Source organism: Eretmochelys imbricata, chromosome 1 (assembly GCF_965152235.1).
Source record: "Eretmochelys imbricata isolate rEreImb1 chromosome 1, rEreImb1.hap1, whole genome shotgun sequence".
In the NCBI taxonomy this organism is placed as follows: Eukaryota; Metazoa; Chordata; order Testudines; family Cheloniidae; genus Eretmochelys; species Eretmochelys imbricata.
Window position 1 is genome coordinate 200,586,075 of NC_135572.1, and position 27,062 is coordinate 200,613,136.

At 42.6% G+C, this 27,062-nt stretch overlaps 1 protein-coding gene across 2 annotated transcripts in view; it reads right to left on the reverse strand.

The window, feature by feature from the left end:
- NME7 (NME/NM23 family member 7) overlaps positions 1–27,062 on the reverse strand; it is a 161,659-nt gene that overhangs the window by 41,635 nt on the left and 92,962 nt on the right. For both annotated transcript variants that reach the window (XM_077821882.1, XM_077821890.1), the window contains exons 8-10: positions 21,001–21,065; positions 19,613–19,681; positions 15,712–15,813 (exon numbers count right to left, since the gene is read on the reverse strand). In XM_077821882.1, coding sequence (XP_077678008.1) covers positions 15,712–15,813; positions 19,613–19,681; positions 21,001–21,065 — 236 coding nt within the window. The remainder of the gene's footprint in view (positions 1–15,711; positions 15,814–19,612; positions 19,682–21,000; positions 21,066–27,062) is intronic.

Genomic DNA, 27,062 nt, shown 5'->3' on the forward strand with positions numbered 1-27,062 from the left:
CCTAGCTAATGGGCCTTGGGACAGTCTGTACCAGATTTTTCATTAGATCTGCAATAGCTCATATGCACAATTAAAATTGAAAGGACAGAGTCAGATATTTGACTCTAAATAACATTTAAGCAATTCAATCATGTCCTTTCCATTACAGGCCTCCATAGACAGCATGACATAGTAACTGCTGCCTATTATTGATCTGTTTGCTACTCTCGCCGACAATGGTCTGTGGCTGAATGAAATTTTTTTTTTTTTTTTTAATTTAACTTGTGCTGTTTCAAGGGGTAACTGATCATATAAATTTCTTCTTCGTCAAAGAGTTCTACTTGCCTTTCATACATGTTAATGTGTCTCTCTGTAGATGCGTAAGCAGTGATCATTAGGCAAAGGAAGACAACAAGCTTAGCTGACACTAGACAAGGAAGACAACAAGCTTAGCTGCTTGAAGGAGTCATTGTACATTATATGATTATATATTCTAATTTTTATATGGTCATCTTTCACATCACATAAAAATGTCACACAAGCAATTCATTTATAAGACAGTATAAAAGTACATAAGTATTTAGCCCTCAAATATATCTAATAATTCTTTGCACTTTCATAGTATCTGCCACAGAGATGCTCCCACCCTGGCAGGTGGGTCATGTCATTGTTCCCTTTCAACAGATGTGGAAATGTGAGGCACAGACTAGGCAATTTCCCCAAGGTTACACGGAGGTCAGAGAAAACAGAAGTCAAATCTCTTGACTCCCAATCCTGTGTTTTAAACCATAAGGACTATCCTCCCTTTCAGTTGTTAAGAGTAATGGACTTTAAGGGCAGAAGGGACCATTATATCATCTAGCCTGACCTCCTGTATATCCCAGGCGACCAACACCCACACACTAAACCCAACGACCAAAATGAGACCAAAGTAAATGAGCCCTCAGGAGACTAGACTATGTGCCATAGGCAGAGAATAGAAGGGACAAAGGTGCCTCAGTGCCAGAGGCCCCTGCAATGACAGGGAAATGATTGAGATATACCTGGATAATCCTGGCAAGTGACCTGCACCCCCACGCTGCAGAGGAAGGCGAAAAAACCCCAAGGTCCCTGCCCATCTGACCTGGGGGAGAATTCCTTCCGAACCTCACATGTGGCAATAAGTTAGACCCTGAGCATGTGAGCAAGAACCAGCCAGCGAAGCACGTGAGAGAGCGAATAAGTGGTGCCACTTCAGAGCACCAGACCACACTGCCCCATCTCCAGTTGTGGCCATGCCTGATGCTTGAAAGGAAAGAAAAAAAGCCTCCTTGAATACACGGTGGGGGGTGTCCCCTTCCTGAGTCCTGCCACTGGCTCACTGAAACTCTGAAGCACAAGGTTTAGGAAAATAAGATATAAACTAGAAGCGAGCTCCAGGGCTGTTGAGCCTTGCCCTCTAGCATCACAAGCAATCCTGTCACATGAGTGCACTCATATATTTGTCCAGCTCTCTCTTAAAACTAATTAAGTTGTTTCCCACCACAACTTGGCTGTTGTGAGGGGAAACAACACAGCTGTTCCAGAACCTCACCCTTTTGATGGCTAGAAACCTTCTAACTTCCAGCCTGAATTTGTTCATAGCCAGTTTGCATTCATTTGTTCTTACGAAAATATTGTCCGTTAGCTTAAATACTCTTCACCCTCCCTGGTATTTACCATCCTAATGTATTTACAGAGACCAATCATATCCCGCTCAGTCTTCTTTTCCCCCCCAAGACTAAACAAGCCAAGCTCTTCCAATCTACAAAAACAACTTATTTTTTTCCGGTGGCACCTTAAAGACTAATAGATTTATTGAAAACTTCCTTTTGCTCTCACCCTAGCTCCTTTCCCCGCCCCAAACTCTCTGTGAAAAGATTTTCTGGATTTCTCTGATGGTATTTAAACAGAACAGCTCTACTGAGAAAATATCAAATGATACTTGGTATCTTCCAATCTACTCTAATAAGATTGGCCCTTCATTTCCTTGATCATCCTAATAGTGCTTCTCTGTACTTGTTCCAGTTTCAATTCATCTTTCTTGAACATGGGCATTGCATACAGCAGTGGTTCTCAACCTTTCCATACTACTTTCAGGAGACCGATTTGTCTTGTGTACCCCAAGTTTGACCTCACCTAGAAACTACTTGCTTACAAAATCAGACATAAAAATACAAAAGTGTCACAGCACACTATTATTGAAAAATTGCTTACTTTCGTATTTTTAATATATAGTCATAAAATAAATTGATTGGAATATAAATATTGTACTTACATTTCAGTGTATAGTATATAGAGCAGTATAAACAAGTCATTGTCTGTATGACATTTTAGTTTGTACTGACTTCGCTAGTGCTTTTTATGTAGCCTATTGTAAAACTAAGCAAATAACAAGATGAGTTGATGTATCCCTAGAAGACCTCTGCTTACCCTCGGGGGTACATGTACCCCTGGTTGAGAACCAATGGTAAACAATATTCCAAATAAGGTCTTACCTGTGCCTTGTACAAGGGCATTAATCTCTCTACTGGTAATGCCTTGCCTAATACATTCTAGGATCACATTTGCCTTTTTTACAGCCACATCTCATTGCTGGCTCATAGTCATCCTGTGATCAATCCATATATCCATGTCTCTTTCCTCCTCTGTCACTTCCAACTGATAAAGCCACAGCTTGTAGCAGAAATTCTTATTATCAGACTAAGTACATGACTTTACAATTCGTAATGTTAAATTTCATCTGATTTCTGTCGCTCTAGTCTTCAAGGTCACCCAGATCTTCCAGTAAAATATTCTGATCCTCCTCTATTGACGATGCCTCCCACCTTTGTACCATTAGCAAATTTCATTAGCACATTGCTATATTTTGTGCCAAGGTCATTAATAAAAATATTGAATAAGATTGATCCCAAGACTGATCCTTGAGTACTTAAACAGAACAGCTTTACTGAGAAAATATCAAGTACCTTATCAAAGTACTATAATTTCTCATGAGCAAATGTGTACGTTTTTTTTAATTAAAAATTTGGGTGACAGGTTAGCAGTATAGTTTCTTTTTCCTTTCTAGCTGACATCAAGGCTGTAGATCCATGCTTTGTATTCTGTCTAAATCAGCATGTTTATTAACATTTTAACCCATCCTTCTAACTCTGGAGAGTAGCTACCTCTTTGCTGCTGTTACATTTAATTGATTTTGTTCACAGATTCATAGATTCTAAGGCCACAAAGAACCATCATGATCATCTAGTCTGACCTCCAGTACAACACAGGTCATAGAACTTCCCCAAAATAATTCTCAGACCCTATCTCTTAGAAAAGCACTCTATCGTGATTTAAAAATTTGTCATTTATGGAGAATGGTTAATTACTCCCAACATTAAACAGTTATGCCTAATTTCCATTCTGAATTTGTCTAGCTTCAACTTCTAGCCATTAGATCATGTTACTGTTATAGACTGAAGAGCCCATTATTAAATTTCTGTTCCCTATGTAGATACTTATTAGGGATGTAAAATACTAAACGGTTCACCGGTAAGCATTAATCTTACCAGTTAACTGACCCGAACCGTTAGCTCCCAGCCCACGTAGGCCGGCTGGCCGGAGCAGCCCCAGTCGGCCCAAGCAGCCCCAGCCCCTCTCCCTTTAATCGATTAACCATTTAAATGACATAATGTTAATTATTTAAACGGTTAACTTTTTTAATGGATATTTACATCCCTAATACTTATAAAATATAATCAAGTCACCCCTTAACCTTCTTTTTGTTAAACTAAATAGATTGAGCTCTTTGAGTCTATTGTTATAAGCAGGGGTGCATTGGGGTTTTGTGGGGCCCTGGGCCAGAGCAAGTGGGGGCCCCTCCCCACCCCTTCCGCCTGCAGTTCCCCCGCACACTTCTGCCAGGAAATAGGGTCAGGGCACGGGGGCTTGGCACGCCAAGCGGGGTTGGGGCGCAGGGGCTTGTCCCGCTCTGCCCACCTGGCACTCTTGCCGGGGAGCAGGGTTAGGACGTGGGCGCTTGTCCTGCTCTATGCACCTGGTACTCCTGCCCCGGCAAGGGAAGCCCCCGCATGCTGACCCCGCTCCCTGGCTGGAGTGCTGGGCAGGTGGCCAGAGCGGGGCAAACCTGGCAAGCCACCTGTGCCCCGACCCCAATCCCCAGCTGGAGTGCCGGGTGAGTGGGCAGAGCAGGGCAAGCTCGGTAAGCCCCCAAGCCTCAACCCCACTTCCTGGCAAGAGAGCTGGGTGGGCAGAGCTGGTCAGGGTGTGGGGGCACCCATTTTTCCGGGGCCCCCCAATTGGCAAGAGCCCCTGGGCACGGGCCCTGCTGGCCCCATGGCTAATCCGCCGCTGGCTATAAGGCATGCTTTCTAATCCTTTAACCATGCCTTGCTGAATAGTCATGGGCCTCTTCCTACTTTTCTGAAATACGAATGTTGAATTTCTTTTTAAACTTTACTCAATTTATGAATATCTTCCTAATACATATCTTTACATGATATGATAAAGCCTAAATTTTTATATCAGACTTTAAAAAAAACGTCATTTCTTGCTTTGGAAAACGGAACCATGTAACTGACATTCTATTGTTGAAAATAAGACCTTTTAAGAAGTAACTACACTTCCTGATTTTGGAAAGTGCTCAAATACATTGAAATTTCTTTTTTTCTGGTATAGATCTTCCTCAGCATGTTTTTCTCTTGTAGACAATGAGGCCTAATCATTTCACAAATGTCCTTTTAGACAGGCATTGCTGTACCGTGATTATAGTCACTCTGATTCTCTTCTATGATGATTCAGTTGAACAACAAAGCAGCCAGAAAACCATGGGCCACCCACCACCAAATTAAATCCTCAGCACTGACCCCTCTAGGCACAAAAGGATTGGTTACATGACTGCTCCTTGTAGTGTGCCCTGAAGCCTTCCAAACTCAGGTGCTGAAAAAGGACAGAAGTAGCAAGTTTCACAGATGTGGGCATTCAGCTAAGTATGCTGGCTGTCCTCTAGAGTTTATGCACAGGAGCCAAAAGTAAAAATTCCCCAGCCATTCTTAACCATTCATGATGGGACATAAGAGGAGATGCAGACTCTCAGGAAGCTGTCCCTCTGACCATTTAGGGCTTTGGAGAACACAACTGACACCTTGAATTGCACTGAGAAACCACATGAGCCAGTGCAAAGCACAAATGTTATATGCTCATGGTGACCCAGCACACTTAGGAAACAGGCAGCAATATCCTGCACAAGCTGAAGCTTCCAGGTGGTTTTCAAGGGCAGTTCTAAGCAAAACATATACAGTAGTCCAGACTAGAGGAGACAAAAGCATGGAAATCTATAAATATTAGAGAGGAAAGATGGTCTTGGGGTTAAGACACACTGGACAGAGATTTGAGAGATGTCGGTTCATATCCAAGCCCTACCACAGACCTCCTGTGCAACCTTGGACAAGTCATTTAATCTCTTGGTAACTCGGTTTCCCATCTGTAAAATGGGAATAATATTTCCTTTGTCCCACCATTTGTCTGTATTGTCTATTTAGACTGTAAACTCTTTGGGGGCAGGAACCATTTCTTACTACACGTACGTACAGTACTCAGTTTAACAGAGTCCTGATCTTCATTGAGTCATCTTGACAATACCATAGTACAATTAATAAATATCTATGGTAAGCAAGGGCACCAGAAGGACTGCAAAAGGAGGGGAGTGGGAGAAGGGCAAGAAACCCAAACAGGCCAAATTTGTCCATGTTTTCACTTTTTGTAGGATTCTTTTATGATGTTCAGGTAATTAAAGAGCTCCTGATGGAGCCATATTGGACTCTTCCTAGTCTTCATCTTTCCTTTATGTTTATGACCAGCAAAAAAGCTATGGAGGTTTGTGCTCCTTGGGGTGGAACTACCAGTGTTTGCCTGACACAGACAAACCAAAACTAGTAAGGGGAAACTGTTGCTTTCGAAGAGAGTTTCAAAGGGTCAAGAGCAGGGTGACACAGTGAGAATTTTCTGTTACATTTTTATGAATCCTAGGCATGCCTCAATTTCCCTCTGTACATTGCATTGCTACCCCGTGGGTGCAAAAAGGTTAGCACTGCTCTTGGAACAGGGCAGGAGACCAGAGGTGTCATCTGTGTTACCTGGCTGTCGGGGGGGGGGGGGTGAGTAGAGTCATTAAAAAACTGGCTGAAAACAGAAGGTCCAGCAAGACAAAGAGATGCCCCAACCACTGAACAATCAACACCTAGCAGCGGGAAACCCCAGCAAGCGGGATTTGTGAACTGAGCTGGAGAACAAGGTGTCAGGTGAATGGAAGAAGAGGGGTATTTTTGGAGGTACTCAGGAGCCCAGACCAGAGGAGACAAAAGGGGGCAGGGGGAGAGAGCTGGAGTTGGAGTCCATCAAAACATGTCTGGCTCATCATGGCATTGGGTTGGCCAGGATGGATTATGGCTTAATTTCTGCCTCCCTGTGCTAACCTATGGACTTTCAGATTCTGTACCCAGGTGACTAATAAATAGTTACCTTGTTTTGAAAAGACTGCCTGTGTCATTGCAAATACTCACTGAGAACATTGTGCCCTGAATGGATGCAGTACTAGCCTCCCGCAGGAGTCTGATTCAGCTGGATTCACTGCAGGGAGCCATGGTGAGAAACAGGGACTGCTGGCACTGGAGTCTTGGAGGCCAGGGGCCTGCCTCTGTGGAACTGTGTAGGTCTGTGGGGCCTGGAACACTAAAGGGGTCATTCCCAGGAGATTGGGTATAGACCGGGGCATAGACCAGTCCCTGTGACTTCATGACCAGCAGAAATTAAGAACTATGTATCTGTTAAATTCCTGTGGTTGGCAATGTCTCTTTAGCTGCTTCCTGTTACAGTTCCATCCCCATGTACTGAGGTTATTTATTCTCAGTCTGGGGGAATTTTCATGCTATCAAAGCAAGGAAATGAGTCAGGTAATCTGGGGTTCTACTCCCAGCTCTGTCATGGACTTGCTGTCACTTAACTCTTCTGTGATGTACTGTCTCTATTCACGATGTTTTTCCATACGCATAGGACAGCCATATATAGTAGTTTCAGCACAAATAGATTATTTTAGATTAAGAAAAACAGAAAAAAAGACCAAAACAAAAGCCTCCATGAAAGCCTGGTATGTATCTTTGGTGCAACATGCTGCATCAACTCAGTATCCTAGAGTGGCAGCTGTCTTGCATGACAAATATTTAAAGGTGCAGTACATGGGAAACAAAATCACAAGTTACACAGTTACATGCACCACAATCACAAAGCTTCCTCTCATTTATATAACATTTTGAGCACTTACCGTTATAGATGCTGGGTGTGGGGGGGGGGGGGAAGAACGGACCAAAGGATAGTTTCTCCTCTACTTTTTAAATGGGGGTGGAGGTTGGCATGCCTCCTGGCATGACAGAATGGCAGCCAGGCCAAATTTCAGCGAACGTATGGCATTGTGATCTAGTTTCGAATTTAAAATGACCCTGACAAATTGGAGAATCGGTCTGAAATCAACAAGATGAAATTCAATAAAGATAAGTGCCGAGTGCTTCACTTAGGAAGGAAAAGTAAAATGCACAAACACAAAATGGGGAATAACTGGCTAGCTGGTAGTATTGCTGAAAATGATCTGTAGGCTACAGCGGATCACAAAATAATTATGAGCCAACAATACGGTGTGATTGCAAAAAAGGGTAATATTCTTGGATGTATTAATAAGAGAGTTTCACATGTAAGATACTCAGCACTGGTGAGGCCTGAGCTGGACTACTGTGTCTAGTTCCCACATGCTATGGGAAAGATGTGGACAAATTGAAAAAAGTCCAGAAAAGAACAACAAAAATGATAAAAAGTTTTCTAGCCTATGTGGAAAGATTAAAAAAACTGGGCATTTTTAATCTAAGGAAAAGACGACTGAGGAGGGACTGGATAGACTTCAAATATGTTAAGGACTGATATAGAAAGGACTGTGATTAATTCTTCTCCATGTCCACTGAAGGCAGGACAAGTAGTAATGGGCTTAATCTACAGCAAGGGAGAGTTGGAAAGTTTTTCCTAACTATAGGGGTAGGTAAGCACTGGAAAGGCTTTAAGAGAGGTGGTGGAATCCCCATCATAGGAGGCTTTTAAGAACAGGTTGGACAAATACCTGCCAAGGATGGTCTAGGTATACTTGGTCCTACCTCAGCACAGGAGACTGGACTAAATGACCTCTTGAGATCCCCTGAAGCCCTACACTTCTATGATTCTATAATGTTATTAATATCAACACACTTCTGAGAAAAGGCCTTGGTGGTTAACTTACCTTCTTTTTTAGGGTATAGCTTTCTAGGTCTGCAGAAGCCAAACAAAGGGATTTTACAGAAGAATCCTGCATGCTGCCTCCAATGCTCCCAGCTGACTTGGGGAATTTTGTGGGGCCTTTGAAGTTACTGTGTATGGTGGCTGTGAGATAGAGTAATCTGGGAAGAGGAAATGAGGGGTGCAAATAGACCTGGGGGGGAAAAAAAATCTTTACAGTGGCTGACCAGTTCAATGTAATCTACGAAGTTATAATAGTGTTTGACAGTCACTTGCAAAGAGAAAATGTTCTGCAAGTCAACTGTTAAATTCTGTTTTCTTTTTGCAGATTGGTTATTTATTACAGTCTGAGACATGATGGGTTAACACAGCTAGTACAGCGTTTCAGAGACACTATATACTATAATCGAATGGAAACAAGATTCAGGCAAATGACATGGCTGCATAATCAATGTATTCTATTGGTTCCAGTGGCAAGAGGACAAAGTTAGGGTCTACCCTAATCTGCCTCCAAATTACAATTCTTTGTGCATAAGAACCACAGTAACATAAATGAAATGGTATAATTACAGCCAGGATTATAAAAAATAATTTTCAAATTTGGGTGTCTAAAGTTAAGAGGCGGAGTTTTTAAAGTGCCTATGTGATTTAGGGACTTGTGCTTTCAAGTCACCCATACACTTCTGAAAATCCCATCCATAATTCATATTCAGGCACCTACATAAAAGTGCTTTATTTTTCATACGTGCTCAAAGTCCAAACTTCCAACAAATTCAATGGGTTCTGAGCACCTCTGGGGAAAAAAAAAAATCAAGATTTTTATTTAGATGCCCAAATATGGACTTGGTTCCCAAATTTATGCATCTGTCTTTGAAAATCTGGGTTATAATTTTAATAGCATGAAGAAAAAATATTAAAATTGGCATTGTAATGAACCTGCTGGCCTCTGATTGGGCAACTCACTAGCCCCCTAGAACAAACAGAAGCGAAAAGATTGGGCTGTCATTCTAGGAGTTGTAGAAACACCTTTCAGTATCCATAGAGGGCAACCTGTTACCTAGCATGACCAAGACGCGACAGAAGATCAGGCTCAAGGAGACAGACAGAGGGTTGGACTGTGACAGCAGCTGGTTGCAGGCAATATCCTGGCAATTAGCTGTGAAGGAAAACCCAACGTAGAGCAGTCCAAGCAGACAATGAGAGGCAACCACTGTAGCTGGCTGACAGGAGAACAAGGACAGGCCCCTAACGAGACCACAGATGAGGGAACTAAACCCTGGCCAGTGGGTTCCACAGGTCAATAATTAATTGCCCTCTAACAGATGAATGGGCTAGCAGGAGCACCCTAAATACTAGGTCTGAAAGGGGAGAAGATATCCTTGTGCCCCTCTACTTGATTGCCTCCTACAGGTGGATTTACAAACTAGTGTGATAATTTTTAATTGTCATTTGTCTAAGACATTGTAACAAGGGTATCTGCACCTTTTTCCCTTTGCCAGCTCTAGCAACGACACACTGGTTATTTACCGGATATGTGTGAGTCTTTAATAAAAACCCAGCAGAGGGCAAAAATCTGTAGAACCTAGTGCCTGGAGTGCGGACTGTACTTCATGCCCTGTAACTGCATTTCCCTCCACACTACCAAATATTTACAAGGGACTGTTGTACCACTACACTCCCAGTGATCCCTACAGTTAGGTCAGTTACAGTATTTTTAACTGTGGGTTGGTCTTAGCCCAGTTCCTTGTAAACAAATACCTATATCACAAAATCCACTAAAATCTTTGGCAATGCTCTCCCAGCATACAGACTACGCTAGTATACAACAACAAAACAGCAAGTTTTCTGTCTGAAATCTTCCCCGATGGCAACAAGATATTCCTTTTACAATGAGAGAGTCTTTCCTTTGCAGAAGTTTACTCACTTGAAGTGCCACCAAAAATAATCCAGTCACAGAAAATGGCACACATTTCATTCCAGTTTTAGCACTGTGCACTAATTACTGGTTTTGTGCACTTAGAGCTGTTCCTACCGTTTCCATTTTGGGGACCATGGAAAGTTAATCACTTGTCCTCACTCCTCCTCACCCCCAGAGTTTGGTGGCTCTGATAAAATGAGAGTGAGGTCCAAACAACAATCTCATTTTGATTATGTGAAACCCAGGCCTCATGTGTTTTTGTCCAACTTTACTGACATCATAGAATTTCAAGGCCAGTATTCTGATCTCACCGGCCACCGACTCCACCCAGCACCTGTACTCTAAACCCAGCAACCAAGATGAGACCTAAATATTACAGCCCACAGAAGACTAGACTATTATATGCCACAGGCAGAGAATGTGCGTGACTGGACACCATTCTGGATGCTTACGCCAGGCTCAGGCAGATGTTATCATTAGGGTCTTTAAGACCCACTTTAAAAATGTGAATTGCCACATTTGTAGTAATTATTACATTAGTTACATATCAGAGAGACAATTTGCCACCGATAAACTAAGGTGACATCCATATAGGTCAGAGTCCAGTGTCTTTACTCGCTTTGAGTAGCACCTTACTTCAAGAGCCATCCCATTGACTTCAGACGAGACAACTAGTGGAGTAAGGGACTATTCAACATGAGCAAGGGTGGCACAAGCTGGAACTTTGTGTTTTGTGCTGTAATTCCAGACTTTGCCCTTGTCTTGGTCTATAGCAGGTTGTATTTTTATATCAGGAAGCAGTGCATCAGATATGAACATGAGTGCACAACATGCCACAGCGCATTGTTAACATTAGTAGTTAAGAACACGCTCCATAAAATGCTTGATTGGCTGTTCTCAAATGCCTTTAAACTTTGGTATTTATATACCAAACTTCTTCACACACGTGAAGGTCACTAGACTTCATAAATCAGAGTCAATTTAGGTCCTCCTATCCCGAGTCTGTCAAAGGACATTGGCACTGCCCCAGGATTTTAGAATTGCTCCAGGATTTTATCTCCTGGACAGCAATGCTGATTGAAAGTCATCACAGTAAGCTTAAACAAAAAACACCTTATTGATCAGAAACATAATAACTAAATGTGAAAAGGTGCATTTATATGAGAGAATAAGAAAAACACTTAAATCTTTCCCAGTCAACAAATGTTAAAATAAAAAAAAAATGTTATTCACATCAAAACTGAAACCCCACACTGAGCAGAAAACTAAATCTAAAGTAATGAAGCTTGAAACTAATTGTTCAAGATAATTGAACTGTATAGGACAAAAACAGATTTTTTTTATTTTACACACACACACACACACACACACACACGAATTCAGATCTCTGAATGACAATGTACTATTTATGGGACACTAACTATTTTCCCTCTCTTTAAGCACTAAAATATCAGCTCATGAAGCTCTAAGACTGTGTACATAACCTTGTTAGACAGGAAATTGCTTTTCTGGTTTCTGCTACCACTACCTGAGGCAGACATTGCAACCACAATGTTTAGTTGATAGCTTCCCTGACTATGTAGATTAGGGATGATAAAAAAATGTGATACTTAAACGACATTTTGTCAAGGACAAGCTGCAAACATTATCTAACTAAACAGATAAATTGCAAGCAAAGACACTCCTGAAAGCAGCTCTACCCCTGTGCATTTATCCTGTATGTGGATAAGGAATTGATTTAAGGTGATTCTTACAATAAACAGTGGAGATAGATATGTTGTGTACTTCTAACATACCATTAAAGCAAGCAATATGAAGCCAATGTCCAAAACCTAAGACATCTGTTTCTAATGCATGCTTATTTTCACTCTACACATATAGTGTTGCTACCAGGTAAAAAGGAACCACACAAACAAATATCCAAAATGACCCAGTGGTTAGAGCACTAGCTTGGGACTCCGGACACTAGGGTTCAATTCCCTTCTCAGCTACAAGTTTCTGGTGTGTCTCTGGGGAAATCAACTAGTCTCTTTATGCCTTACTTCCTCATCTGTAAAATGGGGATAACAACCCCTCCCTACTTCACAGGAGTGTTGTGAGGATGAATACATTAAAGATTGTGACTCACTCAGATACTATGGTAATGGAAGCTATGTGAAGACCTTCGATAAATAGCTTCATAGAGCTTCAGGCCAGAAGAGATCATTAGATCATCCAGTCTGACCTCCTGTATATCACATGCCATTAAATTCCACCTAAATTGAGCCTAATGACTTCAGTTAAACCAAAACATTTTACTCCTCAGGAGAATATACTGAGGTGTACCACAGGCAGAGAATAGGAAAGACTGAGGCACAACCAAGGCCCTGTGATGGCCAGGAATTGAGTAGATGAGATATACCCTATACCGAGATGATCCTAGCAGGCAATTCACAAACCACATTGCAGAGGAAGATGAAATACAGCCAAGGTCCCTGACAATCTAACCTGGAAAAATTCCTTTCTGATCCCAAATCTGGCAATCAGTTAGATCCTGAGCATGTGAACAAGAAACACCAGCAAGGCATCTAAAACAAAAGATTTTCTGTACTGCCTCATACCACTGGCCTAGCCCACCCTCACTAGCCATGGCAAATCTCTGATGCTTCAGAGGAAGGAGACTGAAAAAAGACTCAACAAAATTCAAAACGCAGAGATTATAATTGTACACTGGGGCAAAAAATTCCTTCCTAACCTCTGCTGGAAGCCCTGAAACAGGAGATTAAATTATAACCATTATCATCATACAGAACTACAAGTGTTATGAGCATGTTGGATTTATCTTTAATAACTTTAAGACTGCTAGTTTGTGGACACCTTCCAGTATCAGCAGTATCATGCCAAGGATTAAACAAAACCAGCATAAACATGAAAAACAAAAACGAAATAAAATGACAACCCCAATCTTTCAAAGAGTTCAAGTGTTTAGAAACCTTCCATTAATGGCATTTGGGATAACCAAAGGAGCAGTGTACTATATGAACTGCTATTGAGAGAGGTGACTGACCTTCATTTAAATATAGGTCAAATAACTGGGGTTATGCTCTGCTCACACTAGAGTAACAGAGTACATGAAATAGAACATTTAACATGGCCAAATGGAAAAGTAGTTAGAAATTAGCAAAAATATTTGAATAATTCCCCCAATATTTGCCTTCTCTAATGTTAAATGTGAATCTACAGAGCAATAAACTCTAAAGAAGTTGTTCTCTTCTTCAGGTGTAAATCTATAAAATACTGGGCATTGGAAACTGCCTAATTACAACTAAAACATCCTACCATAATATTAAAATACAAAGCCCTGATTGCATTGCCAAGGGATTGTCATTTTGTCTTCTGGATACAATCTGGTGTACTTTTGTCTGCACCTTATTGTCTGGTTAGTCAAAAATGGCAAGATCTTTGGGATAGGGACTGTCTCTACCTCTCTGTTCTGTACAACATCATGTACATTGATGGCACTCAAATAAATACATAATAAAGCCTATAAAATAATCATATTACAAGCAGGGCTACAGAATGCAAGCTTTTTGTTTCCTACAATGAACATGGGGACTGGGGGTATGTCTACAATGTAATGTAAGCCCAGGCATAGACGACTCCTACCTCCTGATACTGAGGGGAACAATCTAAAGGGGGAGGACATGTGATTGTCCCGCATGTCTCCTCTGCCCAGCGACTCGCCCTGCGCCTAGCCCAGGGCCACCACGCTTTTCCTGACCCCCACAGTTACCTGTGGGTGGGAAAGGCTCTCTCCTTCTCCTGCTGCGCCTCCACCCTGGCACATTTGGCTGCTCTCCCTGGCAGTTGGGACCGGGCAGGGAATGGGATGGAGCCACTTCTCACGTGCTGAAGCTGGCTGCTCTGGGTTGCTGACTCTGTGCAGCGCAGTGGCTGCCTGAGGAGGTGGCAGCAGTGAGCCACCCCCACACCCCTGGCCTGGCTGCCGGGGACAGGGGCCGAGTAAGCTGGAGTCCCCTCTCCCCCCCGCATGTTTCCAGCTCACTCGGCCCCTGTTCCTGGCAGCCAGGCCTAGGCGGGCAAGGTGGTTCACTGCTGCCACCTCCCCAGCCAGGCTCTCTCTCAGGCAGCTGCTGCGCTGCACAGAGCAGCGACCCAGAGCAGACGGTGTGAGAAGTGGCTGGTCCTGCCCCTTCCACTCCCCGCACAGGCCTGACTGCCAGGGTCGAGGGCTGAGCGTGCTGAAGGACAGGAGCAGTGGGAGAAGGACAGAGCTCCTCTCCCTCCACCCCTCTGCCCTCCAGGCCAAGGAGAAATCGGGCGGGGGCATTTGACCCAGCATGGCCCCCCGATACTCATCGCCTATGAGCCCAGAGTTAGTGGGACTCGAGTCAGCTGATCTGTATTAGGGAACTCTGGGCTTGAGCATCTACATTGTATTTTAACCCTATGTTAAGACTTTTCTAACTTGTGCTACAGCCTTGGGCTCTGACATCCACACTGCAGTGCACAGACCCAACTCAAAATAACCACATTCCAGCATCCTCCCTTTCCCCCAAAATATGGTCACTCTAGCCCTAGGACCGTGGTGCACTGTGGGAAAACTTTACTGCCTGCCCTGCACATTACCAGGAAGCAACTCTCTTTGCAAAAGGCTCGATCAGTTCACTCTCCATTGCAACCCAGAAGGCTCTCTGATAGTGTGCTTGCAGATCAGTGATCAGAAGAGAATGGGTTAATGCTGACCTAAGCTGCTGCCATTTGCAAAGGGCTTCCGTTTTCAGTAGAGTGGATTGCAGATTGTTGGAATAGAGAGGACTAAGGAAGTTGTTCCATAGAACTGTGGGATTCTTCTGGCTGACACCAGGGACCTGAATCAAGCAGGGCCGCATCTACAATGCAAAGCAAAAGGGCTCAGACTTGGGTCCCGGCTTAACTCGAGCTTGGGCCCTCCAGGGACCTGGGACCCTGGGTCCAAGCCCTGGATTAGCGCAATTGCAGTGTAGACACAAGGAGGGCTCAAGCATGGGCTTACTTTGCAGTGTAGACATACCCTGAGAGTTTCTTCTCACCAGTTGGACACCAGGGGATTGCCACAGACTTCAGTGGAGTAACACTGATTTACTCTGGCCTGAAAAGAGAATCAGCCCATTTGTTTTTGGTTAACTGTTGTAGTGCTTTGCAGTCCAGTGAAAATTGGTGAAAACAATTACCAAGGTAACTTTTATCTTGACACTGTATTTTCACATAAGTATTCTATTGGTAATTTTATTACTTTGTTTACCTAGGATAGGTGGATTACCTACAGGTTCAGACCACTGATCCACCTAGTCTAGTATCCAGCTTCAATCAAGCAGTGTCCAATGGCTAAATGTTTCAAAGGAAGTGATAAACACATACAGTAACAGAGCAATGCTGTAATGTTTAAGTTTGACATATAGAATATCGCCTTTCAAATATTTCTCTTTAAACAAGTAACTTACAGGATCAGAAGGCCCACAGAAGTCTCTGAATACTTTTTGAGGATCAAGCTGCCTGATCTCTAGTGCTATGCAAGGCCCTGAGCACAGTTCTGTAACCATCTCCTGGAAGAGGAAAAGATGAAAACAAATGTCAGTTTGTTAGTGTGTTACCAAGAGTTGTATTTCACATAAAAGTTGGATCCAAACACAAACAAGAAGAAATTATTAGGAAATGTTGGGGAAAACAGCAGGAAGAAATGGCAGAAGGTATAATCAGCATCCTTAGTTGAGATAATTTACCCACATTTTGTTATTCAGGTTCACAACATGGAGGGTAAGTTGGATCCCTAACTTCTTCAGGATGCCCAAGTACCAGCAGTTACCAAAATATGTTTATTTCTCTGCATTTAGCCTGAGGTTGCAACCTCTTCGTTCCTCACATGGATCTTGCTACAGAAAGCCATAGCTTTGTCACCTTCAGACTAAGTTACTGCAACTTGCTGTACTTGGGTTTAAACCTGAAGAACATTTAGGCTACGTCTGGTGAGGAAGCTACCACCCCTCGTTGGAGGTGGGAGAGCTCTCTCCCGGCGACAAAGAGCAACCGCATAGTGCACCTCACCGCTGTAAGGTGCGTAGTGTAGACATAGCCTTAGAATCTTCAGCTGGTTCAGAATGGAGCGACCTATTTACTTAGCAGCATTTCCCAAAGGGGACACGTAACACCTGACCTACGTAGTCAATATAAACTAAGTTGTCCGTTTTAGCTGATAAAAAACTTACATCATGCTTTAGGTCCTACCTCCCTTAGACACTGCCTCTTTCTTTAAGGAGAGTCTTAATTTGGGGGAGGTGAGTTTTAACTATAGCCGCTGGTGCCAATTTGTAGTTTGCTAACAAGATTAATAGGGGTTCTTACAATCATTTAGTCTGACCTCCCGGATAACACAGACTGTAGAGTGTGTGCTTAGAGTTCTGAGCAGAAACTTTTAAAACAAAACAAAAGAAAGGGATTGCAACTGACGGGGAAAAGGGAAGACAGGAATAGGAAATGGGCGAAGCTGGTGAGAACAGGCTAAGATGTCACCATTCTAGCATTCAGCAATGAGCTGCTCACAGGTCAACCCAGTGGCAAGCAGAGAACAAGAAAGTAAAGGGTAACAAGGAGATGAGGCATGTGGCAGAAAAACCTGGATCATGCCTATCCCTAGCATGTAAGAATTAACATTAAATGCAAAGAGAATTAAATTCAAATGCTATGTTTCCAGAATGAGAGCAACTTCCCAATGAGATCCCTTTTGAGATCACTCATGAAATCCTGCCCCACTGAAGTCAATAGCATGCTCCCTTTGACATTAATGGCGCCAGGATTTCACCCCAGAACTTTGATTATAGGGTGTTCACAGGAAGACAAGCACTCAACAAGGGGTGAGATTATTCCAAATTCCTAGGTTGTGTTATGAGTGCATAACTTCAGCTACAGTGCAATGCTAGATGGTATTATTACTATGAAACAAGCTCTAGTGCAGCTGCTTCCAAAGTTCATTGGTTCATATACCACCTTCTTAAACAATGGCTGTGATGGAACATCAAGCTCACCTACCACGGATTGGGGATCCCTGTTCTAGCAGTACTCAGCATAATGGCACATCCCAACACGTGTAACTGTGCTCACAACGCGATCATTTGTGGTTTGTTTTTTTCTAACAGTTATCTAAGGACTCCTGCCCTAGGCAGTTGGACGAAACACCAGCAAAGCTGGAATCTTTGGCAACTATTTCAATTTCTCCTTTCATGAAGGACCATTTTATAGTCAGATGCTAAGCCCACGTCTGAATAACCGATGACGATCCCTAGGAAATGAGGACAAGACCCTTGAAAAGGAAGCTGTCATTTAAATATGAAACAACTTCTGCCCTGAAATTTCACACATCATGATGATTATTTTTAAGTCATAAAAAAAAAAAACCCCACACAACAGGATGGAAAGTCCTAGAGATCTGAGTCACATATATGGAGGTCAGATCCTGACTTAGGTGCTCCTCCTTCTTCCCTCCTTGCTCCTTTTCAGTTGCCTACCACTAGCATTATCTCACTGCTCTTGGGGCAAGTGCCTTCTCTTACAAGCTAGGCTAGATTTCCTATATCTCTCTACCTCAGAGAAGACCAGAACTGCACCTGGGGAAATCCCATTTCCTTCACTTGAGTGCTCCAGGCATAGAGGGCTTGAAGGAGGTCTTGACTCATAGATTTAGCTTCAAATAGACTCTAAACAAAATCTCTTCTTTCTTGTCCTGATCTCTCAAATTTCCCTCTCCCTTCTGGTCAACTCTCATATTCAATTATTTAACCATGCCAAATATTTTGGGGTACAGAATGTATGAAAGAGGTGCAGAGATGGAATAGCAGTTGTAGTTTGATGCAACCACAGGGACTTCTCTGGAGATTAGAACAACTGCAGAGTATACGATATCTGCATCAGACCATACAGATATGCTCACATTTGAGCTATGGTACGTTCAGTTCTCCTATCTTGTCAGATCCTCCTTTGTCCTAGTTCTAAGGCTCAGGGCTGGGAGATGAGACCTGGTTAAGATTCCCTATTTTGCCACCAAACTCTTGTGTCACTACAGTCCTGATCTTCCAAAGTGATCAACCTGAGGTACCCTTACACACTTCTTGTACTCCCTGAGGCATAAAAGTCAAATGGCCAGATCCCTTTGGAGTGCTGGTACCTTAATCCATCTTTAAAATAGGGATAACTTACATACTTCACGGGAAATAACAACGAGGAGTCCTTGTGGCACCTTAGAGACTAACAAATTTATTTGGGCATAAGCTTTCGTGGGCTACAGCCTACTTCATCAGACGTATGGAGTGAAAAATACAGTAAGCAGTATATATATTACAGCACATGAAAAGATGGGAGTTGCCTTACCAAGTGGGGATAATTTTCCCTCTCTTGATATTCACCCCTTCTTGTCAACTGTTGAGAACTAGGCCACTTCTAAACTGAATTGGCCTTGTTAGCACTGACCCACCACTTGGTAAGGCAACTCCCATCTTTTCATGTGCTGTAATATATATATTGCTTACTGTATTTTTCACTCCATGCATCTGATGAAGTGGGTTTTAGCCCGCAAAAGCTTCTGCCCAAATAAATTTGTTAGTCTCTAAGGTGCCACAAGGACTCCTCATTGTTTTTGCTGATACATTGTTTTCGCAGCTACAACTCTGAATACTTCACAGGGACATTGTAAGTCTCTTTTCACTATTGTTTTCACAGTGAACTGAAATCCTCAGAGGGAGGGTGTTGCAGAAATACAAGTCACCTTATTATATTCCCGTTGGTCCACCTGCACCCAGAAAGCCTTCAGTGCCAGTGCTCAAAGGCATTACAATGTACACAGACATCAGTCCCCACTGAGGTTACAATATACCTACTGGACCACACTGATTTCACAGAGATTCAAAAAACAGATTAACTTATATATGACATTAACCGCCCAACCATCATAAAAATACTCAAACGCCCAGGACCCACTGAGGACAAAGGAATAAATACATACAGAGTTTCTAGGCCAAACCACTTTTGAAATAGGACATTCAACAACAATATAAAACTAGACATTACATCAGCTCTACCAAAGTGAAATAGCTCAGTTCTGTTTTTCCAATCTGATCTATTCCATAAATATCTTAGCCCAATGGTCCTCCACTTTTCCCACAAAAAATTCTCCTGACTCAGGAGTATACATGAGGAATTTCAGATGGATTGGTTCATTCTGGACCAACTCAGGGAGTGATCAAAATCAGAAGCCAGATAGGATTGTGACTAGAATTCTAAGTACAGAAAGCAATGACCACTTCTCCTTAATTGCAGTCTTATTTTTTAGTAGATTCTTTTCTAGTTGATACTTACAGTGTATTCAGCAACAACACCTTTGTAAATCTCATAGAACTCTTCCACATTCGCACGTTCCATGTTGAACTATGCAAAGGAAAAGGGTGAAAATGTTAGCTAAACTGTCTCAGGAGAAAAAGCCAGCAAGCATCTAGCATACTCTTTATTTACCCCGCAAAGTATTTTGATGGTTTCCCCTGTGATAGGAAGGAAGGCTTTGAAGGACTCTTTTGCTGATGATGCATGTGGCAGATAGGTTCCAGATCATTCTTCAACAGCCCAGCAAGCCCGTGCAACTAAGCAATAAATATTGTATTTTCTTCACTTAAAGATAAATCGGGAGCAGGATGGATTCAATTAGACCATTTTTACACGGTTCCTTTTCTGATCATAACTGTACTCTAAATTCCAAATTCAATTAGAAAGCCCAGCACCTCAGCTTGCACTAATTGATTCTGTTAATTGTGTCTCAATGAGCATGCAAATAGACCAAGGAGGCTGAACTACCTTCTGAACTCTAGAGTCTGTCCTTCCAGATCAAGATTGAGGCATATTAGTGATCGTTATGTGCGGGAAACGTTTGCTTTGATTCTTCCCATGCTGAAACTGCTCTGTGGCCAAATAGATGATTTCAGTCTCAAAGGTGTTCACAAGTATTAAGGGTGAGATTTTCAAAATCCCTTAGGCAACTTGGAAAATCCTATCTTAAATTCACACTAAATGTTTCATAAAAAAAACTGTAAGCAGTTTATTATTATTAATACCTAGCACTTTTCATGAGTAGATCTCAAAGTGCTTTATAAAAGAGGTCAGTATCATTACTGCCATTATACATATGGGGAAACTGAGCCACAGAGAGGCAAAGTGACTTGGACTTGTTCAAGATCACCCATCAGCGATACACCAGCCATAAATTTAAAAGAAAAAAAAATCCTAATGTTGACAACCTTGACACCCCATCTACAAAAATAACTGTCCCCCCCCCAAAAAATATAAACACAAAATGAAAACAACCCTCCAATGACCATATCACCCAGTCAAACAAACAAACAAAAACATACCCCCCAAAAGTTCTGATCCTAAAAAAGGGAGAGGCACCAGAGACTCAATGAAGTCCACTTGGAACTTCTTGCTTGTTATTGCTGTTGATTTTATGTGGAAGGCACTCATACGCTACGATGAGGGGCAGCAGTATAAAACCTTTAGACAGAGACTCAGTCTGCATCACAGAAGTACATGGAAGTGCCAGCTTCCAACATTCTACCCAATACAGTCTTTAATTTGACAGCCTATGTTCCTATGTTGAGATTTTTTTTTAAATTAAAGAAAATGGCCATCATGCAACTTTGCTCTAGATCCAGTTAAAATGGAAAACAGAAACATATAAAATGCATGAGGATACTTACCAATTGCAAAGCTGAGATTTCAAATCCCCCTTCAAGGATGGCATTTATGATCTTTCCAATTAGCCCTATGGAGATACAAACATGCACATTCACAAAACAATTAAAGAAATTCACAGTATATAGATATAGCAGTTACTTCATATACTACCTGTTTTCTTGTCAAAACACAGCATTTATGTTATCTCTGTAAAGCTGAAATATGCAGCAGAGCAGAACTCAGATATCATAACCTTTTTGAAGCCATCCTTTTTAGGTGATTCTCCAAATGAGTTTTCATTCAGCTGTTGAAATAACTTTTTGCAGCAATGTATGAATAATGTGATTGGTGAAATTCTGGCCAGACTGAAGTCAATGGCAAAACTCCCATTGACTTCACTCCATATTTTCACCCAAAACTCCATTTGTATAAACAGCCATTTAAAATATTATTTAGATTGCAAGCTCCTCAGGATAGGGACGGTCTACTATTCTGTGTAAGTACAGCACAATGAGGCCCCATTTTTGGTTAGTCCCTAGGCACAACTGTAACAAACATGATTAATTAAATGTGTACAAAAGCTCATCTCTGATGTACCTTCATGGACTTCCATGGAGTTACAACAGAGAAAAATATGGTCCCACGCCTTTCTGGAGCCCGTTCTTGTAAATACTTACTATTGAGTATATCTACCAATGAACAAACCCACTGAAGTGGGGTGGGATGGGACTTGTGTTCACAGGATCAGGCCCTTTGAGAAACTATGTCAGTCTAGCATACGATGCAACAGTAGGCAGAACTTAGTAGAAATACTGTATCCACAGGATGAACCCAGTCAGTGCTCCAGAACTTCCTGCAGCTCGCAGGAGCACTTCATATAGTTCTAGGGGTTTCCAGACATTTGTTCAAGAGCAAGCAGAGATGATCATAATGAAGTCACCATACTGAAGTTCAAATGTTGCACTGGGAACTTGAAGCAAATGAACTGATGCTCCCAGGATTTCTTCTTGTTGTTCCAAGAAGGCATAGGGTATGGGAAAGAGGCAAGAGGGGAGAATGCCTCCCATTCTCTTCTAGTAGCCTGTCTTAGAGGCAGGGGAGGAAGAGGACATGGTGTAGAGCCACAGAATAACCATAGTGAGGCATCCTGCCACTGTGTTGTGATGTTTGCATTGAGGTACTGTTATTTCTTTAGATGAGTACACTGTGGCACACTACGGTGATAGATGCAATATAAACACCTAGACAGCCTATATAACAAAGAGATGGGGCTTGCACTTCGTCATTCGAAGTCCAAAAAAGACATTTGGTAAAAAGTTTATGAAAAAGCAGAAAGTGCATGGAGTACAATGGATAAGAGTTACTGAGCAGAAACCACCACTCATCTATAGGCGTTCAATGTAAAGTATTTGCTCAACACTTGCAGATATGGGGTGAAGTCCTGGACCTATTGAAGTCAATGGCAAAACTTCCATTGACTTCAATGGAGCAAGGATTGGCTCATGGTCATTAAATACCTTAATGAACCAGTCTCTAATTTGAAAGTTTTTTTTAGCACTGTACAGAATAAGCTCAGTAGCTAAGACTATGACTGAAAACTAATACTCAAGTTTCCTAAATGCTCAGGACCTGAATTCTGCAGGACCCACAGATTTCTGCAGCATAGGGGCGCTGAATTTTGCATCACACTAACATACTGATGGCAACTTCAGCTAAATTCAAGAAGAGGGGCAAGATCCTTAACAATTTAGTGCAGTACCTTCAATATCGTCTTCTGTCATTTTCTTGTTACATTCAATATAAATTGCAATTTGAGGAAGATTTTCAATTTATGCTTTTCCCCAAAATTTCCCATTTTCAAAATGTGACCTATTTTTGTTATTGAGGGAAAGCTGGAGGTTCTGGCATCTGGCTAGGGGACAGCTGTTTGGAATTTTGGCATTTAGAAATGAGTGGAGAAGAGTTTTTGGTGTCAAGGTATGTTTTGATATGGTGCCTCACAAACATTAATAAATGCATCACCACAATACTCCTGTGAGATTGGCAAAATTGGGATAACATCTACCCTATGGGGACTGAGGCACAGAGAGATGAATGTGCTCAAGGTCACACAAGAAACCTGAGAGAGAAAGAGAACCCAGATGTCGGGAAGCTATCTGGCAATCTCTCTTAATTACTCATATGGCCCCTCCCTTACTACAGTATCTAAGCACCTCCTAATTTTTCATGTATTTAACCTCACAACACCCCTGTAGGTAGGTAGATATTATCCCCATTATACAGAGGGGGTGACTGAGGCAGAGATATAATGGGTATGTCTACATTGCAATGTGAGAACAGGCTCAGATTCAGACTTGAGCTCAAACCCCCTTTCCATCTACAAACAAATCTCTCAGACTGACTCAGACCTAGGATCCCAGGACACCGTGGGGGTGAAGGATTCAAGATCAAGTCAAGACCAGACCCAGGGTTTGAGCCCTATTGCTTTGCAGTGTAGACGCAGACTAAATGACTTGCCCAAGGTCATTCAGGAAATCTGTGGCAGAGTAGGGAATTGTCACCATTCTACCTTCAACAGTTAAGGGATTACAGGACAGCTGCAGAGGGAAAAGAGGAAGGGATCCTCCATCCTCTAAATTCCTGCAACCAACAGCCACATTTTTGGGGGGAGCCAAGGAAGAAAGGGAAGAAGCAGAGGAATAGCAAAGGCTGAACTACTTGTTGTGAAATAGCAGCCATACCATTGGCTGAAGATCTCGGTTTTTAAACTTTATCAATAAATAACAGTTAGCCATTCACCAGTCTATCTGGTTGGCACATGCACACTGTTTGTTTAAATATTCATCATGTATCTGAGCCTGTGGGTAACATAGACCTGCTCTCTATTGGACTTTTATCCTCACCAGTTTTAAATGCAGTTAGTAAAATCTATGTTGTAGAGGAATAAAGGATACTGGAATTCTACCATTCAACTTTGTGTTTCTTCTTTACTAAGGTTATTAAGATTTTGTTCATCTGGGGGGGGAGAAGACAGACTACTTAGTGAGAGGGGCTCAGACATGTTTGGAACACTTTAACCCAGTTTCTTTGGCACAAAGTTCTTTAAATAATGACCATGATAGATCTAGCAATATGTACTTTTCTCCCACTGAATGCATCTGATGAAGTGAGCTGTAGCTCACGAAAGCTTATGGTCAAATAAATTTGTTAGTCTCTAAGGTGCCACAAGTACTCCTTTTCTTTTTTCTCCCATGGCACTTCCTGATTTCATCCCAGCTGCAGAAATTCTTGTGATTCCAGAAAGATCACTCATTACTACAGCATTTCAAAAGCTGAACTAATGGAATTCATTTCACTGGCCCATGTCATCCTCTCCCATAGCAAAATGTCTGGGAGAAGAATTACCCCCAAAAAACCTCCTCATGATAAGCTTCCTCAACTATTCAGAGTAAGAGGGTGAGGATTGCCCCCCACTGAAAAGGCCAATGGGCAAATTTATAAATCTGGCTAAGCAGGCCATTCATCCACTTTTAAGTTGGATAGTCCTGTTTTTTCAAGGTCTGTCCTAGCCAGTACAGATATAAAACTGGTCATGGTTTTGTCTGGTATCATGCTGCACAGGATGGAGGGTGCTATTTTGAAGAGTTCGCTGCTCCACCCCGCCTGCATGACCTCGCATTCACCATGGACATGGCCAGTTTAAAATCTCAGCAGAATAACCTACTGTTACCACCACCATCACCACTGTGCTTATATAACAACTCATCTCATCAAAGCACTTCACAAACAGATATTAAGCCACATGCCACATCTCTAATGGGGGGAATGTCATCTCCACTTCCCAGCAGTGGAAACTGAGGCCCAGAGTGGATAAGTTATTTGCCAAAAGCCTGATAGCAAATCAGTGGCAGAGTGGGGACTAGAACCCTGGAGTGCTGGCTCCCACTGCCCTGCTTTAACCAATAGACAGATGCCCTTTTCCTAACAACAATGCACTTGCAGAATATAAATGGAGCAATACAGAAAAAAAAACAAATAGATAGCAACCCTAGAGCAATAGAGTGACAAACTCCCACTGTTCAGGACCATGGTTTCAGCCAACTGCAGTTGTGGAAGGGGTTATGTGCTCACATTTCTGAGTATATGGGGTAGGAAAGAAGAATTAATTAGATAGTCATTTCAGCAGTTTACAAAAATTTATGACTTTTTTTTAAAAAGAGTAACCACTTTAACATCTAAGTGAAATAGTGAAACGAGCTACTTCTTAAAGACCCTCCAAACAGGGACAGTACATATTTAAGTGCAGAAAGAAGCCAAATCAAATCAAAGCTGCAGATTAGGGGTTAGTCAGGATTAATTTTCAGAGACAACATACAAAAGAAATCACAGTCTTACTAAATACAACTGGGGGAATTTAACACTAATCCTAGCAAATATGCATAACAAATAACCTTCGGCATAAAAACTGAGAGAGAAAGCTTTGTGTCTCCTAGACAGCATTAGGTTACTAGGCACTAACACTGGACAGATAATCTTCCAGCACATTTTAATCAGATGAACAGATGAGGCATTAGATCTCATTAGTTGCAGTGGTTTTCAACAATTTGCTACCTTGTAGCATAAAAGGATAATTTTTCAATCATATATAATAAAGGAGTAGTGGAGAACATCAGACTTTATAAGATGATACAAATGTTTGCAAAACAATTGACTGGAGTAACATGCCTGGTTTACAGATGCCACATGTTCATCTAATAGTTGATTTGTCAATTCCCAGATCTACTAGCCAGTAGCCCAACTCTGGACAGTCATGGGTAGAGATGCTATGTTCCCTTCACTTCTTCTTGGATTTGCCATCCCACCTGAGCTTTTCACAGAGTGCCAGTCAACAGTTGGGGAGTGTGTGTCATCTAGATAAGTCAGAACACTGACTTCCCTTCTCCTTTCTCTATTAATTCATCTGCATAATGTTCTGCCCCCAGTTAAACACATTTCACTCCTGCAGTGTCTCTCTTTTAAAGGGAAAAAATAGTTTCTCCACAGGAACATGAAAATTGCCAAATTGGCTCAAACAATGGTCCATCTAATCCAGTGATTTTCAAACTTTCTTTCTGGCAACCCAGTTGAAGAAAATTGTTAATGTCCGTGACCCAATGGAGCTGGGGATGAGGGGTTCGGGAGGGGCTCAGGGCTGGGGCAGAGGGTTGGGGTGAGGGAGAGAGTCAGGGCTCTGGGGTGGAGGTGCAGGCTCTGGGGTGGGGGTGGGGGGATGAGGGGTTTGGGGTGCAGGAAAGGGCTCCGGGTTTGAGGGGGCTCATGGCTGAAGCAGGGGGTTGGGGCACGGGCTTACCTCGGGCGGCTCCCAGTCAGCAGCGCAGCGGGGGGGGGCTAAGGCAGGCTTCCTGCCTGTCCTGGCACCGTGGACCGTGGACCGCGTTGTGCCCTGGAAGCAGCCAGCAGCAGGTCTGGTTCCTAGACGAAGGCACGTACACAGCTCTCGGCCACAGGCACTGACCCCCCCGAGTCCCCACTGGCCAGGAACAGGCCAAGGGGAATGTGAAGCTGGTGCTCAGGGCAGGGGCAGCACATAGAGTCCCGTGGCCCCACCACCTTGGAGCGGACCTGCTGCTGGCCGCTTCCGGGGTGCAGTGCCCGTGTCAGAACAGGTAAGAACTAGCCTGCCTTATCCAGGCAGCACTGCCGGCGGCATTTTTAACGGCCCGATCAGCAGTGCTGACCAGAGCCGCCACGACCCAGTGCCTTCCATTCCGTGATCCAGTACTGCGTTGCAACCCACAGTTTGAAAACCACTGATCTAATCCAATCTCAAGTGTCGGAGGATTCAGGAGAAATGACTGGAGGATGACAATTCCATTTCACTGCAACTTTTGAAGTTCAGCTTGTTTTGTTTTCATTTGGCAGTGGAATGAAAGCAAAACCTTTTGAATGTTTTTGTGCAAACAGAATTGTGTTTGCGGAGACGGGATGGGTGTACATCTGTCTGTCTTTTTCTTTTTTTTTGCCTGGCAGTTAGGGTGCTCACCCGGGATGTGGGAGACCCAGGATCAAGCCCCTGCTTTGCCTG